This window comes from Cryptomeria japonica, chromosome 8 (assembly GCF_030272615.1).
Source record: "Cryptomeria japonica chromosome 8, Sugi_1.0, whole genome shotgun sequence".
In the NCBI taxonomy this organism is placed as follows: domain Eukaryota; kingdom Viridiplantae; phylum Streptophyta; class Pinopsida; order Cupressales; family Cupressaceae; genus Cryptomeria; species Cryptomeria japonica.
Window position 1 is genome coordinate 713,413,554 of NC_081412.1, and position 12,067 is coordinate 713,425,620.

The 12,067-nt window shown below is 33.8% G+C and overlaps 1 protein-coding gene across 1 annotated transcript; it reads right to left on the reverse strand.

Annotated features, from left to right (window-relative positions):
- Positions 1–3,570: 3,570 nt before the first annotated feature.
- On the reverse strand, positions 3,571–7,446 carry LOC131071268 (proline dehydrogenase 2, mitochondrial). The gene is made up of 4 exons (XM_058007037.1): positions 6,613–7,446; positions 4,249–4,897; positions 3,932–4,172; positions 3,571–3,839 (listed from the first exon to the last, which is right to left on the reverse strand). The coding sequence occupies exons 1-4, from the start codon at positions 7,264–7,266 to the stop codon at positions 3,797–3,799; spliced, it is 1,587 nt and encodes a 528-aa protein (XP_057863020.1). The 5' UTR covers positions 7,267–7,446; the 3' UTR covers positions 3,571–3,796.
- Positions 7,447–12,067: the final 4,621 nt, after the last annotated feature.

Sequence of the window (12,067 nt, forward strand, 5' to 3'; positions counted from 1 at the left end):
ACAATTCTCTGCAATATTTTTCTATATCTGTATGCTTTGCTCTTAGTTGAATAACCAAGAAATATTTCTTCATCACATATAGGGTCAAAATTTCCAATGGAAGCATCTCTTTTGATATAACACTTACTTCCAAGGATTCTGAAATACTTAAGAGTAGGGGAATGACCAGGCCATAATTCATAAAGGTGTCTTACCGGTATCTCTTTTTATATGAACTTTGTTGAATGTATAAACCGTTGTACTTACTGCTTCTCTCCAGTAGATATGAGGCAAATTGTCTTCCACCATCATGGTTCTGGCTACATCCAAATTGGTTATGTTCTTTCTTTCCACAATGCCATTCTGTTGAGGTGCCCGAGGTGCAGATAACTATCTCCTAATGCCATTTTTCTCACAATAACTGTTAAATTCAGCGGATGTGAATTCACAACCTTGATCTGATCTCAGACACTTGATTTTCATTTCTGTCTCTATCTCAATCATAGCTTTAAAGATCTTGAATTTCTCAAAGGCTTTAGATTTCTCCCTTAGAAAAGCAACCCACATCATTCTAAAATAGTCATCAATGATTAACATGAAATATATGTCTCCTTATCTCCTTGAAAGCTTCTTGTATTAGCAAGACCACATAGGTCAGTATGAATCAAATCAAGAATATCATTAGATTTATTAGGTATGCTCTTAAAATAAATTCTAATTTGCTTACCCATTTGACATTCCTTACATACCGGATTGTGAGGCTTCACAATCTTAGGTAAATCTCTAACTATCTTAGTTGAACTGATCTTTACAATGCAATCAATATTTACATGACACAACCTCTTATGCCATAGCCAACTTTCATCAATATGTGCAATCAAATATGTCTTTTCACCGGAGTTCAAATGAAAGACGTTACCTTTTGTCTGTGTACCGATTGCAATCTCCAATCCTGATTTGCTAATGATTTTGCACTTTCCATCCTTGAATTGTAATTGAAATCCTTTGTCTACCAATTGTCCTACACTCAAAAGATTATGCTTCAGGCCTTTAACATAATAGACATTATCAGTGTTATGCTTACCATCCAATGAAACGGTTCCTCTTCCTTAGATCATGCATGCTTTGTTATTACCAAATCTGACTTGACCACCATCAAAGTCTTGTAGGGTTAGAAACATTCTTTTGTCTCCTGTCATATGATGAGAACATCCACTATCTATTACCCATTCATCTTGTTGGAATTTGGCATAACTGATGCAGATTAGGTGATGCAGTTGAAGTTGGATGACTCCACCGACAAAGAATAAAAGTCTATTTGCGATGAAGAGATTGAGATTCTATTAATAGATGACATGATCAGTTATTTGTGTTGTCATTGTTGGCAACTGATGTTCCTGATGTTCCTTATGTTTTGTTTTGGCATCTAAATGATTTGGTTTACCGGAAGATAGGGTTTACCGGCAGATAGGGTTTACCGGCAGAGAGCTAAAGTCTGTGAAATAAGACTTTAACCGGTAAAGCAGAATTGTTTTGATTGGATCGATCGATCGGCAATGACTGGTGATTTGTGGTTTGGATGGTGAACTTGTATCATGGAAAGGTGTATATGACCAGAACTGGAACTTGTGATGATTACCAGAAGGCATGTTTCAAATTTCTGATGGAGTTTTGCTAAGGTTTTAGTAGGATTTAAGGACCGGTGAAGAAATTATCGTCAGAATTCCGACAAATTCAAGCATTTTTTCAAAATAAAATCAAATTTGGTCACAATATACCTTCTCCATCAGAAACCTCCATCGGAATTCTAAACCAAATGTATTGATGCGACAATCAGAACATCATCCATAAAAATAAGGAGCATCACCCTCCCTAAGAACTACAATATACTCAACTTCTACTATGACTGTAAGCTACATTTTTGTTTGAATTTGTTTTTTCTTCCCATTTTGCTCAAGTTTCCAATTATTTTATTTCTACTATTTAAGGTAATACATGTGCAGTTGCTTCATATGGATCTGCTAGATGTTCTAGAAGTTTTGAGAAGTTGCACATTTTGGTATTCGGTATACTTGAGTGACAACTTATGCAATACCATAAGCCTTCGTGCTCAACTGTGCAAGGACTATTTCTGCACATGATGGAAAATAAGAGAACAAAGTAATGTATTAAGAATTTTGTGAATCCAACTAACAGCTTGGTTACTTGTCTTTTCAATATAAGGGCTATAGTTTCTGCCCTATGGAATGCCTATCCCGTCCAAGGAATGTCTGTAAATGTCTAGCTTTCAGTTTTGTTTTTGAGCAAGCGTTCTTTTGTTTCAAGCTTTATTTCTCAGCTTCTCTAAGATCTCTTCTGTTTAGTCATGTTAAGAGGATACAATTTCAATTCAAGTATGGTATATACCATGCTGGGAACCTCTTTTTTCTGTTTAGCCAAGTTAAGAGGAGACAATTTCAACTATGGTAGATACCATGTTCAGAACCTTCCTTGAAAGAAGAAACTGCCTCTAGTCATAAGTTTGCATAACAGCTGTGAGAAGCATTGCTAATCTGCCAAAGCTAGCACAAAGATTATTCAATATTTTGTGAAACATATGATGAACATATGTTCATGTTGCCAGAAATCGGAGCTTCATCAAAAGAAGAAACACTACATCCTCCAATGCATGTGAAGGTCTTGTACAAACAAGAAGCAACAAACCTAGCATCCAGTTTTCACAGTTTATGAGATAAAATTGAAAAGTTTCTAGAAATTTTTTTGGCTTTCACACTCGATGAGATAAAGTGGAAGGGTTTTCTAGAAAATACTCTGTTTCAACATTTTCATAAAAAATTAGATCAGATTTCATGATGGTGATCCATCATTAGAATAAGAAACATAAAGTGTGATCTATTAATGCAAACATTAAATATAGTTTTATCCAAATCTGCAATTTTCACAGTCCAAGAGATAAAGATGGAAAATAATTTTCACAGTCCAAGAGATAAAGATGGAAAATAAGTTTTTTCTGAAGTCTGAAATTTTCAGTCCATGAAAGTGGGAAAATAAGTTGGAAGAGTCTATGAAAAACATTCGGTTCAACTTTGCATCAACATCTTGAATAACACTCCATGAATTTTTTAAAAAATACATGTTTCCAATTTTTACATCTATTTCAATCACTCCATGAATTGAATTTAAAAAAGTAGCAACATAAATTTCTGAAAAAAACCGTGTTTTCAAATTTTGAATCAATCATTTAAATCACAGTCCAATATCCATCTCACCAGAATGACAAACTAATGAAGTATAATGTAATACATCGATGCAAAATTGCAAACACAATTTGTTTTTAATAAACTCTTCAATCTGTGCTAAATTGTTTTACTATAAACTATTTTTATTGAAGAATTGCATTTGATGCAGTGGCTACTGCTTACCTAAGCTTTTTTTTTAAAGTATAATTACCAATATTTATAAATTTACACCAACACAGTTCACCCAATTGAGCTTTAAAAAATGGCCATTGTGGCATCTGTATTAAACTACTAACATCGATATATATATTAAAAACCCAACATTTTAGGACAAGGACCAAGGCACACCCAATTGAGATTTAAAAAAGGGCCATGGTGGCATCTGTATTAAACTGTTAACATCGATGTATACATTACGATCCTAATTTTTGAGTACAAGGACCAAGGCACGCCGTTGTTTGAACTCTCAGTAAAAACCTCAGCTTTTATCGTAATTGAATCGCCATTAATCTTCAAAAATTTGGAATTCCTCCCCTTAAAGCTTGACAAGCCAGAGTCACTCTTGTATTTCTTCAAAATCAGCCTGTCATAAATGCTCGCAGTCTCCTGCTCAATTCCTTACTGCAACACATATAGAAAGTTTGACACTTCATTAGAAAATTGAGAGAATTATGAAAAAATTATGAGATTATTGAATTCTTCTAATTTCAGACCTGATGCGTTGGCGATCTGCTGCAGTTGTTGACAGAAGCCCCCGGTTTTCCTCGGCCCGTCTGATAAGATAAGGAATAACATGATCCACAGGGCCAAAAGGAAGATATTTGCTAACTTGAAATCCAGATTGAACTAACCCCAACGAAAGGCTATCTGCCATGCCTTTCAGCTGAGCAAACTGTACTCTGTCATTCCCCTTCCTAATATTCAATTCTTCAGCCTTCGCAGCTGCCGTCTTGCCTGTGAAAAGCGAATTAGCTAAACCAATGAAAAAATTAAACTAGAAAAGGCTCAGGTTCTTGTTTAACAATTTTACCTGATTCAAAGTTATGGGTGGCCAACACCACAGAAGCCTCGGCTATAGCAGCCTTCTGCATCATTAGCCCTGCACATGCATCATAACACCTGTGGGTGTCCTGAATAGAAGAATGAATTGGTGAAGGCGCACACAAGGAAGCTGCAAGTGCATTCTCCCTGGTGATGTAGGCACCACGTACAAGCTTCAATCCAATTTGTATGCCCCTACGTGTTGCCTCATCAGATGCCAATTGCAGACGTGGTAATGCATCCTTCAAGTAAGCCTGGATTGTGCCGTACACAAACGGTTTTGCTGTCTTATTGAATTCTAGAGAAGCAGAGTAAGTAAAATAGTCTATGGCAGGCTGAACAGATGTATATTCAGCATCTATTAACAAAGGAAGAGAGTTTGCTTCACAGGCCTTGCATAATGTACGCAGTCTATCTTCTGCGAGCTTGAGGTCTTTTTCTTCAGTGGCTGTCAATGGCTCTGGGGCTGAAGTGGTGTGATAGGTGGGGCTACAGGATGCTAAAATTGGCAACGTGTCCTGCATCCATGGAAGGTTTCCATGGTCAGGATGCTGGTGCTGCCATCTTAATAGATCGCTAACACGTTCTAGAAGGAATAGAGGGCAGAGAGCCGTGATCTTCACACATGCAAAACTCACCTGAACAAAAATAATTATCCACGAGATTTAGCATAACATATGTGAATTGGCATAAATATACAAATCCACTCAAGCAATGCTTTGTCATATTCATAGATTTTAGAACTTGACTAGTTTTGTCAACTACATAAATGTCTTCACGCAATCAAATCTAGCAACATAAATTTATTTGTGATCATTATGCCAAATACAATTGACCAATGTTCGATCGCTTAGTCCTAATTAGAGCATCAGAACAGAATACAGAAAAACACTTAATTTGGCTTCTTAATCAAAAGCTGAATGTGGAGAGACATTCTTATATCATTAGTCATGTACCCTGTCTATTGTATGCCTCGTAATTGGGTCGTCAGAACAAAATATGCAAAAAGTAAATGGACTTGTTCAAATAGATTATAGTCCGTTACCCATCATTTAAGCAAATGTATTGAGTATTAGCAGTCTCAATAATATTTGTTATAACTTATTTTCCTCCCAGGCTACAGAAACCTTGAAATTTTGGAATGAGGAATTTGTTATCCAACAAAAAAAACTGAAAATTAGAAAGAAAAATCTGTTTGTTGCTGAATTTGCAAGCTCCATCATAGACAATATCAGGAAGCAGTTTTTTGGTGACACGTAGATACACTAAGAACACAAAGTGTTTGACAGAATGACTCAATATAAGTGTGACTCATGAGCTGTATTTAAAACAGCTCTATGTTAAAATCTGGAAAATTAATATGCGTCAATTTTACTTCAAAACGTTTTCTATCAGTTGGAGGGATCCGTTCACAACCACCATTTTTTCTAGCTTGATCTAATGCGTTTGATGGAGATTCAGCACACGAGATCTCGCTTGAAAACTAAACAATCAAGAATCTCACCCATTAATGAAGATCTCACAAAAAAAACTCCAATCGAAAAAGTCCAAATGCTACCTGACAAAGGAGTTTAAAACCATTTTCTAAAAGAAACGTTTCATTTACTAGTTCAGAGCCCAGTGCGAAATCTGGCGGGTTCTTTTAAACCCTGTTTTCTCACCAATTGAACTCTGGTGGGTTCTTTGAAACCCAGCTTTCTCGCCAATTTAACTCCTACCCGTTCTAACCATGTACAGACGGATCAAACAGAGGCAAGTTTTAAACCCTGCTTTCTCACAAATTGAACTCTGGTGGGCTCTTTGAAATCCAACTTTCTCACCAATTTAACTCCTACCCATAATAACCATATACAGAGGGATCAAACAGAGGCAAGTTCTTTGGAATTCAGCTTTCTCACCAACTAGAGTACAGAATTAGAGAAAGATTAAAAAAGTTTAAAAAACACTTGCAGAATAGGATTCGCTTTAAAAGGATAATAAAGTATTAGGCTAACATAGGTGTACAGAAAATAACCCTATCAGGAATAATATATTTTGTTCAGAATCCATCCATGCCTGATTTCGGGCGATTCATATATTTGTACTTAGAACAGCTAATGTTCTGGAAATATTAAGATTACCGTAGTCTGCAGAACTAAAGCAAACATAGAAAATACATTTGGCAGAACAATAAGGTTTCGGACTGAGAACTACCTGCTGAACAGACTCGCAGCACAAAATTTATGCTTATTCAAGAAAGCAAATACCAAACTCTGAAGACAAATTTTAGTTAAAAAGCATGTCCAAGAAAGCAACCCACGAAATTTAGCCAGAAATCTTAATTATTTTAGAATGAAAACTAAATAGTTTTTACCGAATCGGCGGGGAGTCGAACCGTGGTCTGAACTGTATTCAAGAACCCTTGAAGATTTTGGTCACATGAAGCGTTATCAGTTGCGTCTTCAAGACTGTAATCAAGAATTCCTTTGAGCCCCAACTCCCACATGCGCTGCAGAGTAGCCGAGGCCTCCTTCACATTTTCTCCCGCACAAAAATGCGAATACGCCGTATGTTTAACGGCCTGAAGCACGGGAATTCTGACGGCCGCGTGTTCGACCAATGGAGACTTAAGCAGCTTTATGCTCAGATCAACCAGGGGCTCGCAGCCAACCAATGAAAGATTGAAGAGCGTCGATAAAAGCTCCCTGGAGCTCATTCCAGAGTACAAAACCTCGCCATTTTCAATCTGCAAGGTGTCGGTCTTTATTACATCAGGAAGCGCTGGGGCTGCTGTGTCTATGCAGTGTTGCAGAAGAGGAACAGAGTCAGTGACCGAATCAGAAGTCAGGGACCGTGAATTGTATAAACTCTGGCCGCTCTCACCGAGTTTCGAACCGCGGACCTCCGAATTCCCAACGAAACTTCCAGAGACTCGAACCGAAGACCTCTCGAATCTATTGAGAAAGCCTCCACAAACAGAATTCCTACAGTTTCTCTTTGATTCAGTCAGCAAAGATCGCCATGCCATTACACCTGGAAGATCTCGATTTCGAATCCTGGAACTTGCTTCTTGATTTTATTTGGAAAAGTTCCTCTTTGCAGACAGGTAGTTTAATTCTGCCGTCCACAGCTGAATTTATAGACTGCAAGTCCAGGGAAAAAGATTTGTTGTCAACTGAAGCTCACGAAGAGCATGCAGGAAGAGCAACTGGCTGACGGGCTGGCTTTTTTACCGGTTAGTCCGGTTACTGAGGGTTATTAATGGCACGTGGAATCTATCTTTGGCAGAAGTGTATATTCTGAATCTCATACAACTAGGGTTTTCAGTCGACACCAATTGTTTTTTTTATAAATATGTGGTCGGAAAAATTATAAATCTATTTTTTAAAGATGTGGTGAGAATTAAATAAAATTAATTACTAATAATAACAAAAACCACATTATAAATTAAAAAGTAGTAATAGGGTATAGTCGACTCTTAAAAAAATTTATTTACACTCAATATAATCAATTTGTCTTGTCTAATTATTTGTGATAAATAAGTTATACAACAATAATTTAGTAATTAAAATGGACAATTTAATGAAATGTGATATAATTGATCATTTCTTTGGTAAGTTATGTGTTAAATTCATGAAGGTTATGTTTGCTTAATTTTAATTTATATGAAACTATCATTTTATTAAATCAAGTCATACATTTTTTATTAATAGTTGTAATATCTTTATAAAAATAATTTTTTATATTGACTAAAATTAATCAATTTACAATTTGAAAGCTTCTTCACATCATTTAAAAAATTAAACATGATATTTTGTATACCCGTAACAACATACTATTGTACTTTACATCCATAAAATTAGCATAATTATTTTTAAAGAAATACAAGTAAAGTACAACAACATACTATTATACTTCGCATCCATAAAACTAGCATACCTATTTTTAGAAGAATATAAGTAAAGTATACCACTTAAAAATTTACCAGTATACCTATCTTTAGAGAAAAATAAGTAAAGCACGCTCATAGATATCATATTTGTTATAGTATAATGGAGATAGACAAAATTGATTAATAGTTAAACTAGGAGTGAGTGGTAGTTGAAAGGAGAAAATAAATAAAATATTTATTTTTTTACTTTTCATGCATTAAGTCTCACAAACACGTCAAATTTAATGTTTTTAAGTTTTTATTAACACATATTTGTGCATCCATTATGTGAGCGTAATACGCCTTATGCGTAGTTATATTATTATATTTATATTGAACTATTTACCAAAGAAAAAAAATAAAAATTCTATTGAACTATTTATCAAAGTAAAAATTGATTTTTTTCTTTTTCACGTATTCAAATGTCACAAACTAGAGAATTTGATGGTCTAAATGACCGTTTTTTCACTTTTGTACGGTATATGATAGCTTAAAAATTATTAGACCGTATGCATTGACATGCTATTTTTTTCTAAAACCGTATAGATGACACTTCAAATTATTAATAAACTATAAAAAATTATAATAGGTAATATATATTATATGATATTATAATTAATATATATATTATGTTAGAATTTTTATTATAAAAATACAAATCTATTCAAAATATTTAGGTATGGATTGATATAGTTGTTTCTAATTTTATAATATTTTAATGTGAATTTAGAAACTTATTTTTTATATTTATTATAATTAATTTAGTAATTATTAAAGGATTATCATTTAATGTTGAAATGTAATATAAATGACTGTATAATGTTTACAATAAATATATATTAATTTAGAATCTTTTCAAAATATAATATAATCGTAAACAAGATTTTTTGGTATGAATTTAGAAACAAACTAATTTATCATTGTTTTTTAATTTTTCATTCTTTTTTATCTATATAAGATATCCATATTTGAAATGAATAATAAAAGGACAAATATTTTCATTTCTTTCCAAAAAACATGTGCATCTCCATTTTACACAAGGCTTTTCATTTTTTTTAAGTTTTTAAACAAGGATATTAATTTCTTTCCAAGAAACAAGGGCATCTCCATTTTACATAAGGATTTTCATTTAAGTGCATTGCATTTTATGTAGCTTCAATCTTCTGCTTACCCCATGTCCCCATGCGGCTGCTTAAGTGAAATTTCTGCTTAAAATTAAGCGGCCAAAGGGTTCCCATGCAAATTTTTAATTAAGAGGAAAGGATAAATTGGAACCTTTTCCTATTTAAGTGGAGCAGCAGTTGCTTAAAATTTAAAAATAAGCTTTGAAAAAAAGGAGGGGCTGGAAATAAGCAACAACTGCTTATTGAGAAGATTGACATGTGGCTCTCCAAAACAATTTCCCTCTTTTGATTTGTTTCCAATTTTTTCTCCACAATTTATGTGACCAATTAGATTTAAATATTTCTTTTAATAATGCAATTTAAGATGACTGCTTATTTTATAAGCAGCAAAATTTTACATTCATGGGGCCACCAGCTCCACAAGCGGCTGCTAGCCAAAATAAGCTAAGCAGTCGCATGGGGACCTGCCCTTACTCATAGTTGAAGCTTAAGGTATACACTTTGCAGCGCATACAATTATGTACCTTCTTTTTATTTATCAATAAAATTGTTTATATAAAAAATTAAGTGCATGCATTTTTCAAAATATCTTCATAAAAATTTTCATAAATTAAATTGTTTTTTACAATTATTATTTTCCTTAAAACATCAAATGAAAGACATTGAAATGGTCAAACCGTCATAAAAAAATCATATGACAGGTAGGGGTAGTCCTCAAATTCCAAATCCATTACAAACACATCAAATCAGATGCTTTTAATTTTTATCAACAAATATTTTTACACCCACAATATAATTAATAAAATTTAAATCAAATGAAAATAAAAATCTTATCTAAAAAGTTCCAGCCCACCATTTGAACAGACCAAAAACAACTTGAGATTTATGTCAAAGAGAATAGAGAAGCAAAACTCAATTTGAATATTGGAGTTATAAGAGCTTTGTTCAACTCTAATCAGAATACAAAGGAGATGGAATCATGTTTGTCCACTTCATGATAGCCCGTCAAATTTAGCCCCGAAGTCACCGCCATCGACGGAATCTAATCCCGTGAACATCAACTGTCGGGCTAAATTTAGGGTAGAAAGTGACGTGAGGGAGAATAGATTCTCCGACGCTTCCGCCAAAAGACAGAATAAAAAACAAATCAGTTTGGAATTCGAAAAAGCAGAAATTCCACCGGCTAAATTCCTGCAAATAAAAAGTCGTGTAATGATAGGTCGTAAATAAAAAAGAATGGGTCATCGTACATGACTCCGTATATTTTGGAAGAATCTTGAACCTTTCATTCTAACTTTCCACGTGGTGATTGCTTGTGGTGACTTATTATGTGGGGAATATGGCAGAATCTAAAATCTCAGCATTTATTCTTTATAATCCTTTATATAAGGTAATATGTGGATATAAATAAAAGTTTAAGTAGTGGTAATATGTGGATAGGACTTTGTGGGGTATTTACTATGAGGAGAATATGACAAAATCTAAATTTGTTTTGTGTGGAAGAATAGTGAATATGATAAAATTTAAAATTCTATGATTCTATTTTTTGTGGAAGTAAGATGGATATGACAAAATTTAAAACTGTCGAAAGAATTTGTGTTCATTTTATAACTTGTGGGGACTTAAAATGAGGGGATATAGTAGAATTGGAGTACTTATGTTTCCATTTTACTTGAGATTTTGCAAGAACTTATTATGAAGGTAATATGAGAGAATCTGAAGTAGTGGCATTTATTTATGTTACTAAATTCTTATATACAAGTTAGTGCATTGTAAATGAAAGTAAAAGTAAAAACCAACAATAAAGAGATAAGATTAAAATGGATTGGTTCAAGTTAATTGCCTCATGTATAAACATAGGAGAGCTGGACTATAATTCTCAAAGTATAGTTGTGATCAATCTTCGTTTTTAATTGAAAAAATGAGATAACGAAAGTCTCAAACCTTGAAGATGGGTGGCCAATATTTGTTAATCGTCAAGAAGATAAAAAGATACAACAACAATCACTACCCAAAACAAAGAACAACCTGATTAAGTTGAGTCGCTCAAGTTAATTGCATCATGCACAAGCATAGAAGAGCTAGACTATAGTTTTCAAAATATAGTCGTAACCAATCTTTGTTTTTGATAGAAAAACATGAGATAACAAGAATCACAACTTTAAAAATGGGTAGTCAATCTTTGTTAAGCGTCAAATGAATAAAAATTTATGCACTACAAACACTACCCAAAACAAAGAACAATATGATACACTATATAAAGTGACGAAAAACTCGGAGAAGAAATTTAAAATGAATTAGGTAGATGTTCATTTATCTTCAATACACAAACACACACAATTCAAAGGAGAGATAGGGGAAGAGCACCAGTAGTTGAGCATGTACCAATTGTTGTGAGGGTTGTTGATACCTTTTGTTCCAAAAATTGAACAAATAAAACCTATTGTTTGAAACATAAAATATCAATTTTTGTTATTAAATGTACCAATAGTTGTAAGGAAATGTACCAATAGTTGTTAGGAAATGTACTAATATTGTAAAAAGTAACCAATCAGGTGATGTCATATCAATTGCACAACTATTGGGATCTCTTTTGAACACCTATTGGTCTCACTTTTTTTTTGGCCTGTTTTGGACACCTTGGCAAAAAGCTTGTTGATGTGGCATCATATTTGATGATGTGGCCCTGAAACCTTAGTTATAAGTAGGGGACTTGCCAAGTAAGTTGCTGTAAAAAAGTCAGAGTGATTTGAAATTTCCACGTAAGATTTTGA